The sequence below is a fragment of the Chaetodon trifascialis genome, chromosome 15 (genome assembly GCF_039877785.1).
Source record: "Chaetodon trifascialis isolate fChaTrf1 chromosome 15, fChaTrf1.hap1, whole genome shotgun sequence".
Classification (NCBI taxonomy): Eukaryota; Metazoa; Chordata; class Actinopteri; order Chaetodontiformes; family Chaetodontidae; genus Chaetodon; species Chaetodon trifascialis.
Window position 1 is genome coordinate 13,259,949 of NC_092070.1, and position 17,450 is coordinate 13,277,398.

Genomic DNA, 17,450 nt, shown 5'->3' on the forward strand with positions numbered 1-17,450 from the left:
AACATTACTGTTATAGCTAATGTCTTGTGACTCTTTTAGAGTGTAACTGTAAATGTCTGTCTCTCCTGTTGTTATCTAGGACAGTATAAAAATACATGCTCCATTTCATGTTGTCCACAATGTTCACATCTATTCATAGCATGCATGTTCAGGCACCAAACCGCATCCTTGATATGTCCTCCTCCTCTCTATTTTTATTGCTTCCTCTCATTTCTCGTTACGTCCTCTATCTCACTGTTCCTGCCATTTCTGATTTGATTATACTTGTGGCCTCAGCCATTGCTATATTTTATGACCACAACCGGTTAAAATAGTTTGGTTATCACTTACTCTTCTGTCTGACATAGCATTTCATTCTGCAATGATAAACGTGATCCCTACTGTAGACACCATATAGTCAGCTCTGTCACTCTGGAGGGAGGCAAAGCAGTGTGTCACTGAATCGGCTGCAAAAGCACCACCACCAAATGCATTTACAAAATAATAACTGCACACCAATTATTACAGAATTGGGACTCTGACTGCATTGGCAGTCCATGATGTCCAGTGATAGATGATGCTGAAGCATTTAAACAGTGAAAAAGTACTCGTGTTGTCAGGAGATAGTGAAATGTAAAGTTGAGTATCATCTGCGTCGCCATGATAACTGATCACGTGCTTGCTGATGATAGAGCCAACCAGCAGCATATGCTGATTAAACAGAACCTAAACCTTGTGAGACTCACACACAGTCCTGTGGTTCAGGTTAACAACAACACACTGCAATGACACCCCAGCTAAATGAAGAGCTCCCTTCATGTGACCAAATTGTTGTCCATGAGTAGGCACCATAGCATCTCCGTCCACTTTAAAATGGTGTGCCTTCAGGCCGACGGTTGACATTTTCCTCGGGAATGCGCTTCATGAGGCTGAACGCTCTCAGAATCAACACTTGATTGTTGCTTCTCACGGCATCTCTGACAGGCTGTAACATGCCACCAAATACATCTGGAACTGAGTACCAGAACATAACTCTGGGGTAATTTGCTGTTGTATTGCTATCTGCATGTCTTCAGTGAGACAATGAAGTACATAAGTATTTAGCTTATATGGAAACCAGTGTGAGGGACATAACATTAACACATAAGCATAATGTACTCGTAAATAATAATAAATGTACTTGTAAAAGTCTACACCTTCTGAGGTTTACTAAAACAAGACAGAGGAACAGCTGTGTGTTGGGCTAAATGCTAATCCTTCCTTAGCACGTAGTTTTATGGTTGGCTGAACTCTGCATTTAGTGGTTTATCTGATTGCGGATTTTGCTGGACGTAGACAACTTTGATATTCTTTCAGCCTTACAAGTCAGAAAAACTTAAGTTTCAGGCCGTAGGATTACCTGAATCCAAATGTTCTTTATCATGCTCATCTTGGGGACATTTACTCAGCCCTACATCGTCAGATGTGGCTGAGCCATTTTGGGGGTTTCTTGCAAAATCAGGCCAGTAAACATGCTGCAAGTTCAACTTGTTTCCAGTCTGACCCCAATAGATCAAGTTTCATGTGATCACACAGAATACAAACATTTCAGCCGACCCAAAGCTTAATAGAAAAAAATTTATTTTCCCCCATTCACAAAAATTAAATAAAAAGGGATACATCAGATAACATCCCACCTGCACCACAGTTGAGAAAAAAGGTACTACATCAAATTCAATTGCCAGCCTTGATATCAGATTGAAAAAGTTATGAGTTAGTTTTCCACATTCTTCCCAAAGGTATGCACCAAGCACTGACTCTCCTCCAGTCCAACCACAACATCAAATTTGACATAATCAAATGGTCCGCTATAAAACAACGAAAACAAATTATTCTTTAAATAAAAAGAATTTAAAAAAGGAAAAAAAAAAAAACTTTTAAAGTCCAAAACAATTTGTGCACTGCAGCACAAAAAAATAAATCCAAAATAAAATAAATTAAAAAAAAAAACAAACTATCACATAAGCATCAAAATAAAAAAAATAAACAAAATAAAAGAAAAACCTGTGGACAACTTGCATTTAAATTTACTTCTGTATATAGCTTAGTGCATCACAACATAGCAAGGAGTGGTAAAGCCTCAACTTTTTACCAATTTCTTGTGGCACAGGAGTTTCATCCTTCTGAAACACCAATGAATGCTTCATGAGTTAATGCTCTACGAACATCTGTTCAGCCTGTGATCAACGAGTGGCCACTTTATATCTCAATGCTTGCACACATCAGTAACACTTGTGCTACAAAAAAAAACAAAAAAAAAAACAACTCCATATCACATTGGTTGAGAAACAAAAAAAAAAAAAACCATCAACTCTTATTCTATAAAATACATAATCTATTCATGTGAGCTGATATTCAGGAAAATGTTACAATCAGGAAGGAATAGATTTTGGTGTTTCTCCATTAGTGACGGTCTTCATCGCAGAAGAAGAGCATCCTGACGATCAGACTGATGTTAACTGGCAGGCAAATGTTGATACTCCCAGTGGCCACATCAGCTCAGGCATGACTAAAACTATGCCCTGGACACAACTTTATTGAAGGGCTGATGCAAAGTTACATCGAAGCAGTACTCGTGTACACACCTTTATCATAAAACACCAACAGCCATACGCATTACAACCGTCCACTATGACAATGTCTAAAAGATGAGGCTGGGTTGACACCACCACTCTCACCTAAGCTAACCAGTGTCAGGGGAGAACTATTCGGACTCGGAGTCAGTGTATTCCCAGGCATATCCTACACAGTATCAACGGGTGAATATATGGCAACAACAGTCACTAGTTTGATCACAAGCTGGAGAAGTACCTTATTATTCCAGCAGCAAGTTGCATTGCCATTGACAAAGCTCTTATAAGGTTTGGATCCCTCCAAACGGACCTGTTATAAAATTACTAAAAAAAAAAAGAAAAAAAAAAAAAAGGAGCAAGACTCATTGAAAAGCATGCAATGTTCATGACGAGGAGAAGCCTTGATGCCATCATTTAACAAGAAGCTTTGATGGGAAAAAAAAATATACACAGATATGGATTGACAGGTGCACTGGGACATGGATCCATAATACTGTAATTAAGAGGTCTCCTTCCTCTTAAATACTATTCAATCCATTTTAGAAGGAGCTACATTAAAAAAAAAAAAAAACTATCTTAAGAGGCCTCAAGTCTTACTCTAGTCACTTTACCATTGCTTAACATTATCATTACGCTTACTTTAGCAAGCCATTAACAGTCCTAAAATCACTTATCAAAAAAACTATCTCAAGATCAGTATATTACTGTATGTCTTACATTTGAAATTCTAAATTTCTTAAAAAAAGAAAAGTGCATTTACATCAGTAAGAACCAATTTATTCTTGGTGATGTCTTATCGCGCTCATTAAGTCCGTTTTGTAAATACTCTAAAAAAACGAAGCAGCAGCAAAAAGGATTCTCAACTTGCCTACAGTATTTGAACTCTTGTTGCAGTGAGTGATTCTCCAAACAATCAGATGTGAGCCGATTCCTGTATCAATCTACCTATAGCTGGTCTCCTCACACGCACACACTCACACCCACACAATTAACCTATAGGGACACTGATAAGACAATATGTATGAATGGGAGGACAAAAGAACCAAGCAGTGACAGCTTCATATTATGGCAGCCTCCCCATACTGACAATTCATGTAATAAATCAAGTGAGCAACAAGACAAACATTCACTCAAACATGCGTCACTTAAGAGGTGATCATATGCCATGCAATAAACCTGGTACTGCGGTGGTAAAACCTTAGAGGACAGACCTACTGCATCTTTTTTTGGCCTCAAATGAGGAGGGAAAAAAAGAAACCTATGATTCAGAGGAATTCAGCAACCATGGGAAGAGGAAGGATATTGAATTCAGCTAAATGTACATGTGAAAAGAGAATAAGACCCATGTATATGCACAAAAAAAATGTTTTTTGCAATTTCGCCGTAAAAGGTGCAAAAAATTTGTGCACATTTCCTGCAGTTACATAGTAAAAGCGTCTCGTGTTTTTTTTTGTCTTGTTTATTTTTTTTGTATAGCCTCTGGCACGAGCCTGTTTGAACACATCTACATGTGCAAGTCATTCTACTGACTACGTGCGTTGTGGTATTTGGAACGGTGGCACCCTATGCTGGTTCAGATAATTCCTTTTTATGTACCTATCTGAAACCCCCTCCCCTCCCAGTCGTCAAATATCTTAGAGTAATTCAATCGAGGAAGGGGAGGTCAGAGCCAGCCCCTATTTTTGTCCTCGCCTACGTAGGATCCCTGCGGTGTTGTTAGCTAAAGTCACTTTTGAGTGTGTTGGATTTAGTGAGGCGTTTAATCCGAGAGGTATATGTATATCCCCAGTTTACCCTCCCACACCCACCACCCTCCTCCCTCCCTCCCTCAGAGACACACAGGGCGTGGGGGAAAAGGGGGCCATCCGCTGAGTGGAGGACCAAGGCCAGTCACATCCCTCCTGCTCCTGTTTCTCCCCACAATCTGGGCAGTGCAATGAGATCCCCAGTAACCCTCCCCTACATTAACCTGGGGAGAAGGCAAACAGAGGAACAAAGATTACAAATCACACCATATGAACAAATAGTAAATGTAGAGCTCATATGAATGGTTCAGGGGGTAAGAGGGTGCCGCAGTGTGGGCCAAAAATGGGATTCTGGATCAGAAAATTCATTTGGGAACAAAATGTATCACTGCTTATCAATGAGCTGGGAGTTTCATCATTTCCAGAAAGGCAGTCTGGGAGTAGGTTGTTGAGACAGTTGCTGTGCATACCTAACAGGTTGGTGTCCTGTGTTTACCAGGGGGTGGCTGGGTTAGACGCCGTAGCAGGCCGACAGGCGCTCCTTCAACAGAGGAGGAAACTGCTCAGAGAACTGCTGCCAGTTCTCTTCCCCGACCTGGTCCTTGAAGCCATGCAAGATCTTGGGAAAGAAAACAGGAAACTGTCATGGACACCAGCAAACCTCTCTAGATGAATATTTAAGATAGGAGGGTTAAGAATGAATTTGATGCGTAGTTGCCGACTTACATCTGTCTTCACAGGAGGCAACAAAGCAACTGACTGTTTGCTAAAACCCTGCCCCCGTAATTATTGTTGCTACACCTGCAAAGCATCCTATTCCATCCAATGTTGGCTGGGGTTACTGCAGTGTAAACCTCTCCAAATCCCTGACAGAGCAGGAGAGAGCTGCTAACTTTACGCTAAATTCTGATAGCATCCACCACAGGGTCAAACAAAAAAAAGGACATTGGGTCCAGCCCTGATCCCAGAGGGGGAAATAACAAATCACTGCTAGCTGTGAACTTGGTTTCTTGTAGACCTAACCTGTAACTCCACTAACTGTAGGTATCTTGTGTAGTGCTCCTTGGCCTCTGAAGTAACATACAGTTACTACTGTAGTTAGGTGGTAAGCTGGTTAGTCAGACATGCTAACAAGTACAATTTAGATTACGTTACTACTTAGTTTTTTTTTGGGGGGGGGGGGGGGGTTAGGCTTTAAAAGAACTTGTAGATTATTGCTCCAGGTAGAGCCTAAGGCTTACGCTTCAGCATATGAAGAACTGCAAAGCTTGACAGACCAGTCATGCCTGGTAATGTTTCCCGAGGCATTATTGGACAATCACGGTTCAGGGAAGGGGGGTTTAGCAAATAAAAGCAAGCTCTAGCCACACTTCTCAGACTCAAAAATCATCCGCACCATGAAATCAGATTTCGAATGTCTGATTTGTGATCATCACAGAGTGTGGTGAACCAGCTAGATATCTAAAATAACCTAAGGTCCATCAGATCAATGTGTTTGACAAGGTGACAGAGTAAGGCGCTCACCTTATAAAACATGTCTCTCAAGTCGTCCTTTGGGTTGACCCAGGAGGCCACAGCATCACAGAAGAAAATGAAGTCCTGGACAGGGAGGACTTGTTACTTCAGTGCACAGTGAGGTAGAGCCCCCTCTTCTGTCTAACCCCTTTAGCCCCAACAGCTTTAAAACATATCACCTCACCTGCACCACTCCTGCAGGGTTAACGCCGATCATCACACAGATTCCCCGGAAGGCCGAGTCCTTCTCCTCATTATCTCTGATGTTCCTCAACGATGTGCACCTGAAAACAGACAGACAAAAGTGGAAAGTACAAATCAAGTCAGGCCATTAAATGATTCAAGTTTCTCTTTGTACTCCTGAGGTCAAATTTAATTCCTCTGCCCCACTTCCTATTTCCAAGAAAGACAATTTCTCCTCTGATATTATTCCTCCTTCATATCAACTGATCAAATATCATGATGATGATAGTGTTTACACGTGTGACTCACCATGGTCGAATGAATTGCTGCAGCTGTGGTGCCACTTCCTGGGGACAGACGTAACCCAGTCTGCCAATCGTAATGGCTGCACACAGGGAGACAAAACAATTCTCCTTAACTCCCTAATGTGACCATCAGATGCTTTCCAATGCTTCAAACACTTCCCAATTTGTTTTGTGTGTGTGACTGTGTGTACCTGTGTTTTCCAGCAGAGTCTTGGGTGTGTTGGGTCTATTGATGATCTCCACCAGGTGTGGCAGAACCATGCCCACATAAGGCTGCATCTCTGCACCTGCAGACACACAGTAGAAAGCAAGCACACCATCAGCCATCTGGGTAAAATGGGACACCTGTTGTGTGGATATGTCATGGTGGCAACTGTCACAATGTCATAATTTTGAATTTGATGCCAATCAGGCATGAGACACAGCCTGCCGCCCACTTGAAACCAGTAAGAGGGGCACAGAGAGTACCTAAATACAGAAAACTCATGTGCAATGACCAGAACTGAACTATGGCAGATCACCAACGCGACCAGCCATCGTAAGATGTTTTCAGGGTCTTTAAAAAAAAAAAAAGGTATCAATTTATTGAATTAATTTACAATTTGATTTTTTCCATTTTTAAAATTGGAAAATTAGGGAAACAATCCAATGACCAGACTTAATTCGCAGAAAAATACAGTTGAGAACACTTCACTGCATTTACTATGCAACAAATTTCAAACACTGCCAGTGTTGATGTACGATTATATGCTGTTCGCACACTTACAAAAAAAAAAAATCACGTGTTATGTTTACAGTTATTTAGTATTGCTATGTCAACAAGATATTTTGCCTTGTGCCCAAGGCTAAACTAAACTAAACATGCAACTCTTACTGACAGACTAAAGTCATTTTGCTCATAAAAATGTTGAATTAAACTACTTTTAACAAATGGAAAGAAGGAGGAGGCAAGTGTCAACATCTGTCGAGGAAAAATATCATTTGATTTTGCACTCTTTGGTCTTAATGATACGCTCACCAGGACAATCTCTTGTTTTGCTGCTGACACTTGTGCCTGAAAGGAGATCACACAGAGTGTCACTGGGATGACTGGATCATGCAAAATGGCTTTCCAGGCATGCATGCACGCACGCACGCAGGCACGCACAGACGGACGGACATAATGTTCACACAGCGTGCAAGCATAATGAGGTTTTTTGGTACTACGGAAGACAAAAGGGGAACAGCACACTGCATGACCCACTTCCACAATCAGGCAAAGGTTGCCTATTGTGCCTATAGTTTGCATATAGTGGTCTGAAAAAGATCTGTACATGTCTACGGCCATAGACAACTGTTCTGCCACGAGTAAACTGTAGAAAATGTTCTGCCAAGTTCCAAGAACCACAATTTACAGCCAAGGGAAAGACAGAGACAGTGCAGCTCACACAGGCCTGCAGATCAAATGAAGTCAAGTCAGTTTGACTTATATGGGCCAGAATCACAAATGGTCCCAGGGGGCTTCAAAAATGGCTTCACTTAGCCTGGGGTTAAGTGTAGTGCAAAAATCTTAAGAGGTTCAAAAAAAAAAAAAAAAAAAAAGAAAAAGAAGAAGAAGCAGCGCGCCAAATGAAACTCAGTGCGGGAACATTTCCTCCAGAAAGGCCACAAAGTCAAATGTAAATTGTGTGATGTTCTCCAGCTCAGCATTAGTACTTGAACTGTTCTGTACCACATTAAGAATACGCACCCTGCGAAAAGGCTCACTGTAGGCCGGGAGGATATGCTCGCTGGCCCGAAGCCATCACCTAACTTGCTGTGCCGAACAACTGAGTGATACGTGAGCTAACGATGCTGTGACTAAACGCTTCCAAAGACATGGGAATAAGAAGGATAAGCTGAAAGCTGAGCCAACTCCAGCAGATCAGCTCGCTCTGCCCACCAACCGCTGGCAAGCTTAACTTCTAAAGATAAATATTTCCGCAAATTTTGATGACAAAATACAAATGTGAGAAGACTCCAAAGCATCAGTTTGGTTTTTTTACTCTAAATCACACACAAGCTTCCATGCATGTAAATCTACATGTGAGCACTCAACTGTGTCACCTCGAGCAGCATGAGGTACGCAACATCTGGATCAGAGAATATTAGGAACAAAATGTATCATTTTGTGTCAATGAGCTGGGTGTTTCATCATATCCAGATGCTGGGCACTCGTTTTCAGTAAACACAAACCATTTGTTAAAAAGAAAAAGCAAAAAAACTCACCCATTTGCATGGAGATCTCTCCAATTGCCCATGTGGCATTGTTACACACCGATATAAACTCTGGGTTCAGGTTGAGCCCCAGGATGGGCATGAACTCAGCTGGGGGAGGACACAGACACACGCTGGTTACAATACAGTCATTTGTTGTCACTTAACACATAAACATAATTCCTTTACAATCTGCTATCTGTAATGGCCCCTCAAAGACACCAAACCATCGAAGGCTACAACAGGCATCACAACCAGTCAATGCTGCTGGCTGCTACCTGATAGCCAGGGAGTAGAGGACAGGTGATGTACTGAGTTACTCAGCGTTCAGACACACTCACCAATGCAGGGCTTAACATGGAGGAAGCATGCCTTGGTTAGATCTCCCAGCAGAGCAAAGGAGCTTTGCCTCACCTCAGGCATCGTATCCTGCATCACAAACCACACACACCTTAGTGTTATACTTGTAAAGATAAAAAAAGGTCACATCCATAAAAATATAGAATACTACAAAACACACTCCCTCATACCTGCATGCACTGGAAAAGCAGAGTCATGATGTTGGAGCGGGCCACTAGCTGCTCCACATGACCCCCTAAACCCTCAGCCAGACCGCTCAGCAGATCCAAGGCCACAATCATAAAGTCCTTGTCAGGAGCCTCGTACTGGTCTGGATGCTGGTTGTACATCTGTATCACATAGAGCAGACAAGTTTCAGTGTCTCTTTGTTACCTCTGAAGAAAGATCACCAAGTACACAACACTTATTTTGTACGTGTTTGTGTTCTCACCATAGCCTGAGCTAATGTCTTCTGGACGAGTGTGACGCAGCGCTGGTAGACAGGCTCACAGTAAGGCAGGAACCCACTCTGCAGGGCAGTGGCTACTGACGACAGACACTGGAAGAAACACAAAGACACACACAGTTTGTTGTCTGTCCAATAAATTTCAGGGGGTAGAGGACCACTGAGCCCTCTGTCATCAACCCATGTGCACAGGTTATCTTGCATGTGAGCACTCAACTATGCCACCTAAAGCAGCATACGGTCTGCAACATCTGGATCAGAAAATATTAGGAACAAAATGTATCATTTTGTGTCAATGAGCTGGGTGTTTCATCATATCCAGATATCTGGCACAGACACCTGTCAGGCAACTATTGCTTTAAAAATCAATTTCTCACCTCCAGTAGTGGGAAGAGATCCTTGTCTTCGTCCTTCAGCTCGTTCCACTTGGCAATAAGGGGGGGCATTAACTTCTGAATGTACTCCTGAGAAACGATATAAACTGATATGGTCAGGGAGTTCCCCTAATTTTGTCAACCTAAGCTTTAAACACATAAAAATGTATTTTTCTTTGCCAAGTTAGAAGATCGATATTAATCTAATATGTCTGTCAATATGAGCCTAGACTGGCTGGTCTATAACTTATCAGCTTTGTATCTTGTTTGTTTAATCTGCACACTGAAGCAGAAAACAAATGGCACTGGTATCAATCTTCTCATCAGGAAAGCAAATTCTGTCTGTAAATAATTAAGCCTATCTTATCAGAAAAATGGGGGGGGGGGGGAAACACTCCCTGTCCGCGTCACCTTTCATATGGCGAAAAACAGTACGTGCACAGGTCTACATTTCACAGGCACTTACGGGCTGATTGAGATGGTGACCCACTGAGTCTGCCAGAGTCCCGATGGCATCATAGAGAATGAGGAGATTCTTGTGCTGGTACTTCCCGAAGGCAAACACCAGCGTGTCCAGAATAAAGCTCAGGTAGGGCACCAGCTCTGTGCACGCCTCCTCCTCCAGGGTGGCAAACGCACTAGGAAGAAACAAGATGGAGGACACGAGGACACATAAATATTTTATCTGTGTTGTAGTTGATATTGTTCTAACATTCTAGGAACGATACGTGCACGCTGTGGATCAGAAACAATATGGGAACAAAGTGTATCATTGTTTATCAATGAGCTGGGATTGTCATCATATCCACATGACTGACACAAGAAGCGCACCGCTGCTCACCTGCAGGCGGCCTCCTGTACTTTCTTGTTGCCATCCAGGATGCGCTTCAGGAGCTCAGTCATAAGGGGCTTGAGGTAGGAGTCTGGGGGCTGGGAGACCACCCAATGTGCATAGCGACTCAGGGTCCAGCAGGCAATTGAGCGCACCAGGGCCTTCTTGTCACATAGACACTGGATGAGGTGAGGGATCAGCTCCGGCAGGTAGGGCACCATGCCCTGCATGCAGCCTGAGGCACAGAGAGAAGAGCCAATGGAAAATCAAAATCAGCGGGCATTGAGAGAAAAACACGTAGCAAAAGAGCTTTGGTGAGTCTGGATCAGAAAATATAGGAACTATGAGTATCATTGTATATCAATGAGCTGGGTGTTTCATCATTTCCAGACACAAGGTCAACTACTTAATTCTGAGTGGAAAGAAATATTAACACTCTAAATGACTCATTATGGCCTCTCACTGCCATCCATGAAAACATCTGTACTGAGCCTCTGGCTTTATCCTAGTGGGTTTATTTCTAAAGTGAAGTTCCACTAACAACGATAAGATACAGCTAATATGTAGCATCTCTATAAACAAATGGCTAATTTCTGAGAGCACGCCAGTCCATTGAGTCTTACCCTCAGCTATGGCCCCCAACACCAGGATGCCAGACTCCTTGATGACCCAGTCCGGATGGAAGAGCAGGCCCTTCAGGAGCGGCAGGAGGTGTGGCAGCAGCTCGTCACGGAACACGTTGGCCAGGACGTCCAGTGCTGCAGCTGAACACTTTCCTACATCAAGAAAAAAAGAAAAAAGAAGAGCTCAATTACAATCTCTGCCCCGCCTACAAACCCACACCCACCCCCCGTTTTACAGGTGACCTGACAGCAGAAGAAGAACTTTCCAAAACAGGTTTCCACTCCTGTATTTTCAGTATTAAACCAATGACACATTTTGGGAGATGAATAACAAACTTATGAAATACCAGCATTCGTAACTGCATTTCTCCATCACTTACGCAAGTTCCAGTCAGACAGCGTGTCATCATCATCGTCATCATCATCTTCAATGTCCTCCCCCTCCTCGCCCTCCCCTCCTTCATGCTGCAAGGTGACCGTGCGCGACTTGTGGAAACGAGGCTTGATGTCCTGATCGCTGTCTGGAACTGCCTCGTCCTCTTCTACATCACCCTGGACAGACACACACATTTTTCTTCAGTTATATCAACACATGTACTTTTTAAAGACATGGGGGTACTTTTCTGAATGAGAAGTTATCGTAAAACAGCACAAGATCAAAGAGAGCTCACCTTTAATAGTATGATGTCTATCTCTGAATATTTCATCCCATTTACCAAGATAGGTATGAGCCTATATTAAGGTGGAGAGGAGGAGGAGGGTTGCTTAGTGGAGCAGCCAACAAGTCTCATGTACAAGTTGATAATACAGTGGTTGATTCTGTTCTAAATCAACTAATATATCTTTTTAAATGCAGGGATTTAATATACTGACAGTGATTATTACTGATAGTTTGTGCCATCATCAACACAGAGCACATTAAGAATGGTCAACAGGCTACTCACTGCACCAGATGTCCAGACAGCATCTCCTTACAGATAGGTTGCTCTGCTAAAGTCAGCCAAAACTCGCAGGCCTCCAGAGCCACGTTCTCGTCGGGGTCCTGGGTTCTCTGCAGCATGTACTGCAGGAGAGGAGAAAAAAAAAAAAACTGAAAATATAGGGACTGCAGGTCTCAATGAGCTGGGTGTTTCATCAGCATGGAGTAAAATATGAGTGTGGTCTAAATGGTTTCCCACATCTAACTACATGGGTGTACAGGGAGTCCCGCAGCTGATTGGGCGATCGCCCAACTCTTACCTGGATGATGCTGTGCATGTGGGGGATGAGGCGGTCAATGCGGACTTCCAGTAACATGACCAAGGCTCGGCACACGTTCTTCCGAACCTCAGAGTCCTCATCTGCTGCCAGCGCAAACAGGCTCTAGTGGGGGAGAGAAGAAATAACACAAAGATGTTTGTTTGTTTGTTTTTTTTTTTTACACACACACACACACACACACACACACACACACACACACACACACACACACACACACACACACACACACACACACACACACACACACACACACACACACACACACACACACACACCCCCCCCCCCCCCCCCCCATCTGGATTGGGATGAACAAGAAAATGGGTGGAAAAAGGCAAATGTCAAAAAAAGGGGGAATGACAAAGATGACTTTCTCTGTTCTATTCAAACACAGCTCACCTCTATGAAGGTGTCAATGTTGTCCATTAGAGCCTGGGCTCTGCCAATGATGAACTGGTTCACACAGGCTATAGCATGGGATCTGCAAGGACAACAGGAACATATTAATAAGTCAACCAGGGAAGTGGATTAGTGTTAAATATTAGACGTATGTGATCTTTTTTTTTTGTAATATAAATGCCAGGCAAGTTTCTGAATTACTCTGTTATGCATTTGGTGTTTCTAACAAAAACTGCCTCTTTACAAGGTACCTCTAAGAACAATACTGTAGCAAGAAGGGTTTTAATTGAATCTTACTAGTGATGAATGTAACTCTATAATTAAGTGTGGATAAGGTGACTATGTGGATCACACACTATGAATGCCAAAACCTATTACTATACTTCATGCCCAGATGCTGATGATATACAACGAGATGCGAGTTTCCCTCTTGTACCTAATCTTGGGGCTGCAGTGCTTGAAGAACTGAAGAAATTTGGGAATCATAATGTTCAGGGGTCTGTTCAGAGCATCACTGTCCAGCAGCTCCGACGAGTCCTCGCAGATTTTCTGTAGTGCTCCAAACGAGCCCTGAGACACGGACATACACAAAGAGGCTGTCAAATCAAAACGCAAACGTACAGGGACACAGAGGAGAGAATGAGACTGCATCAGAAAATACAACCCAAGCAAAAGCACTGAATGCACTGTGATTTTATGTGTCAATATGATTAAAAAAAAAAAAAAAAAACATGAGCTTTTGGATGTTGGAGGCTGAGCACATCCATGTTAAACCCACAGAGGTGCTTCAGGAGGAATGTACAAACTCTGCTTGATTGACATTTCCCTGACCCTGTTAGCTTTTTTGCATGTGCCACAGTGGTGACCTTGTGTTATTCTCTGCTCAGCTATGCCCACATTCACACCTGTGTGGGCGTGTAGGGCTTTAAAGAGAAGTGACAGCCCTGCGGCTTTTATAGTGTAAAAAACAAATAAAGGCAGAGCGGGATGAGTGCAGACCTCGCAGGTGTTGTAGTCCTCTGAGTTCAGCAAGTTGCAAAGCTGGGGCAGCAACTCAGGCCACGTCTGTAGCTCTCCCTTGGAGGCAATAGTAGTGATCAGGATGCCTGGAGGACCAAGAGATTATAGACTTCAGACAGTGATTTATAGTTGACAGGACCATGAGCAGCTGCTTCTGCAGCAGCTCTGGATCAGACAGTATGAATACGAATACCTTCACTGGCACTCAGGTGATTTTATGCATCATCTCCAGAGGGTAACAGAAGGAAAGTGTGTGTGGGGGGGGGGGGGGGGGTAGGTGTGTGGATGAAAAGCTATCCCTCAAAAATAACTGGTGATGGAGAACAGCATTTACTTCGCACCAACACAAACTCACCAATGGTGGCACGGATGAGCGGCGAGGGGTCGCCAATGTTGTTGAGACATTCCTGCTTGATGAAGTCAGCAACAGTTGGGGGGAAGTTCTGGTAGTGGGCCTTAACATTGTTCTTCAGTATCAGACCGCTAAGTGAGCGAGTCGGCTCGTCTGAGGAGGTGAAGAGAAAAGAAGAAAGGTGCAAAAAAGAAAAAAAAAAATCATTCTGACAACTGATCAACAAATAATGTCATTGTCACTGTAATTGTTGGGATATTAGACAAGGACGAACAAAGCTGTAAATCTTTTTTGGTATTCAAATTTATCCTGAAAACCAGTAGATGCACAAATCCAACTCCTTCCTGTCCAGATGCCAGTTCAACAGATTTGACAGATCTTGGTGACACCCTTCCCCTGACACAATCAATTATGACAAACAGTATATTTGTCTTGTAAGTGTACGGGGAGTAATTTTTGTGGCTCACTGACCTCAGTGGGTTATATACGGATGAGAGAGGAAAAACACCTGGCGACTCACCTTCAGTTTTAAGTCGTGTGAGGACAAAGATGAGATAGTTGTTGAAGTCAGGGAACTGGTTGAGTTGTTCAAGTTTCTAGCACGGCGGTTAAGGACCATTTCACTTTAAGATTCAAACGAAGCAACCAACCCTTGATCTCCATGCTAAGTAATGTGTTTGATAACTATTTCAATAATCCAAAAAAATAATAAATCTGTGTATAAATACAGTTAACGGTGTGAGGAGATTTCAAAGCCTGCAATAAAAATGCATTATGTGCTATTGTATAGTTGGAAACGTAGCTGACTCTGGTGTCAAATAACAAAACTTGTGACCAGTACATGAATAACTAGCACACCTCTTCCACTCTAGGCAACAACAAAAAATCCTCTACTTGATAACATGGCAGTAAGAAAAATACAGACGGTACACGTCAAAATTCCTCTGCATCTGGCACGAGCATAACATCATGTATGTCATTAGAGAGGTACAATTCAGTAAAACAGAATATGCTAGCTTTACTACGTACACCCTACAATTAAACTGCAGTAGGATACTTGTTGGACAGCTCTCTGTGTGACTGTGTTTGGTGACTGTGAGTCTTTGAGCAGCTGGAGGACCTGTTGAAGTCCCTGCTCATCTGGCTGCCACTCCATCCTGAAAAACACACAAAAATGAATCCTCAAATTAAATTTTGTACGATACAGTAATCTTGCGTAATCTTATATTTCCCATAGATTACTGAGTAGAATGAAAGCAGGTGGTCTCTGGATCAGACAGTATGAATACAAACACCATCACTGTTAGTCAGATGTTTTCAATGCATCATCTCCAAAGTCCACATGCATCGGTATGGTCACGAAAGGACACAATTTATGTACGGAGCACAACATGAAGCTCATCAGGGTGAAGTACAATCTTCTACATTACACAGATTCCTAATGCAAATCAAACTCTTCAACTCATCTGCAGAACCTCTGTACCTTGCATCACTAGATTTCAGTTAAAGTCTATGGTATCTTCAATTAAAGATTATTCGGTGGTGGTCAACCAGTCACTGCAAAACACCGGTAAAAGAGGCCCTGATTAATAGTTTGAAAAGTTTGATTAATCTCTGCAGACACCATGTGCTCTTATTTCTTATCTAATCAACCCATTGAGGAAGAACAGGAATCGGCCAAAGGGTTTATGTAGGAAGCCGAAGGTGCACATGGTGTAGGTTAAAGGTGGACGGCCCCCACCAGAGTTGGGTATTGGGTATGAGGTAATTTGAGGGGGGAGAGAGACACACAGCAGCAGTTGGCCTCGGAATCCCAGCATGCCAGCACCTAAAATTGTGACTGGAAATCGGCTTGGGCACAAAAACGAGGACATTAGACAACACGACTAGCTAAAATCTCTGTGACCCGGCTTAACCGCTTCAAGTTAATCCTCCCCCCACCCCCACGCCACCCGGTCCGTCGGTCTAAATTACAGAAATGCTTAGTATCTCCATATTTTTCGTTCAAATTTCAACAACCGTGCGCGATACTCGCAATTTACCCGACGAGGAGTATTCATCCGTGGCTGATTGGAGTGTGTCTAAAGTTGTCCGGGAATAAGTTAGCAATGTAGCAGGGCCGCCTTTCCCGGTTCCAAGCTAGCAATCCGTGTGCCTCACCTTAATTAACGTTAGTTCCATTTAACTGAACTGGTTAGTTTACTCCCATGATAAAGTTAATTATCGAGTTACCTACAGGTTTGTTCCGCACCATTTGAAATGTGTGTTTACAGTTGACCTGATACTACCAAAAGTTGCCCTTTTTGCACAGGCCTGGTCGACAAGGCAGTTCCAGGCTGGGTGGTCACAATGTGCCCGGCGTAAAAGTAACGTTAGTCAAATATCGCCATCTGCTATCCCAAGAGGGCACTGTACCAACCCATCCTTTTAGGAAAATTCGAATATCGGATTGAACATGTCACGTCACGGTTAACACAACGCTGGCAGCCAATATTTGGTACAAACTTGGTGAACACGTTTTGCAAGCTGGCGTTAGCCGCTAAGACCTCTGAGCATAGTCTCACTAACGGTAATGCTAATGCTACTAGCCACTCTAGTAACTAACACTTGCTTTTGATATTCGATTTATCACAGCACCTTACCCGATGTGACCGTGTGATCGATGGAATATGTCTCGAATGTTTGTCAAAGTATAAAGCGTACCAATATTATACGTACAATATTGACTTGAAAGTTGATTATCAGTACTAGGCCGCTCTCCTCCCGTGCTTCGTAGCGGTTCTTCTTGTTCAAATGAGCACGCCGACTGAAATTGACCTATGGCGGCTTCCGTTTAGTACACATTTTGCAACTACGCGAGATGACAGGAACCCGTTGTTTTTTCCGTCAAAGTATTTAAAATTATTGTTAATAATTAAAAGCAAAATGAACTATATAGTAGGACTACAAACACCAAATGAATAAGAATGGTTATAGTAATGTTACATAAAAATAGACGCATTAGTAAATCATGAAAATACCGACAGTATGTTTGTGGGTTTTGATCATTTCATATTCTAACACTACCAACGCACCAAAATAAATTGGTATGATAACATGAAAAAAAATCCCAAGATAATTAAAAAAAAACATTACATTTTTGAGCCATTCCTTTTATTTTTGCTGAAATTGTAAATTTCATAATGTAGTTAACAGGTCTTAAGATGCTCTAATG

General features: G+C 42.6%; 1 protein-coding gene and 1 non-coding gene across 3 annotated transcripts; both read right to left on the reverse strand.

Moving 5' to 3' along the window:
• Positions 1–1,576: 1,576 nt before the first annotated feature.
• On the reverse strand, positions 1,577–17,044 carry LOC139343412 (transportin-2). 2 transcript variants are annotated; one of them, XM_070981061.1, is made up of 25 exons: positions 16,955–17,044; positions 15,294–15,393; positions 14,757–14,832; positions 14,240–14,389; positions 13,864–13,970; positions 13,301–13,434; positions 12,865–12,946; positions 12,448–12,570; positions 12,153–12,271; positions 11,880–11,940; positions 11,589–11,760; positions 11,209–11,361; positions 10,595–10,820; positions 10,220–10,391; positions 9,757–9,843; positions 9,365–9,472; positions 9,105–9,263; positions 8,916–9,003; positions 8,587–8,685; positions 6,531–6,626; positions 6,344–6,419; positions 6,036–6,135; positions 5,861–5,935; positions 4,807–4,955; positions 1,577–4,560 (listed from the first exon to the last, which is right to left on the reverse strand). In XM_070981061.1, the coding sequence occupies exons 2-24, from the start codon at positions 15,390–15,392 to the stop codon at positions 4,848–4,850; spliced, it is 2,670 nt and encodes an 889-aa protein (XP_070837162.1). In that variant the 5' UTR covers position 15,393; positions 16,955–17,044; the 3' UTR covers positions 1,577–4,560; positions 4,807–4,847. The 2 variants fall into 2 exon arrangements, with proteins under 2 accessions (XP_070837162.1, XP_070837163.1); XM_070981062.1 differs by having other exon boundaries at positions 13,301–13,460.
• On the reverse strand, positions 15,504–15,571 carry LOC139344198 (small nucleolar RNA SNORD41). Its single transcript, XR_011603141.1, has one exon. It is a non-coding gene; the product is annotated as a small nucleolar RNA SNORD41 (small nucleolar RNA).
• Positions 17,045–17,450: the final 406 nt, after the last annotated feature.

Excerpts from the sequence above, each read along its gene's own strand:
- LOC139343412 (XM_070981061.1), bottom strand. The coding sequence starts at position 15,392 with ATGGAGTGGCAGCCAGATGAGCAGGGACTTCAACAGGTCCTCCAGCTG. Across the intron at positions 13,971-14,239 it reads GCTCATCCGTGCCACCATTG|GCATCCTGATCACTACTATT; the intron begins GTGAGTTTGTGT and ends TTGGTCCTCCAG. Across the intron at positions 11,941-12,152 it reads CTGTCTGGACATCTGGTGCA|GCTCATACCTATCTTGGTAA; the intron begins GTGAGTAGCCTG and ends ACCTTAATATAG.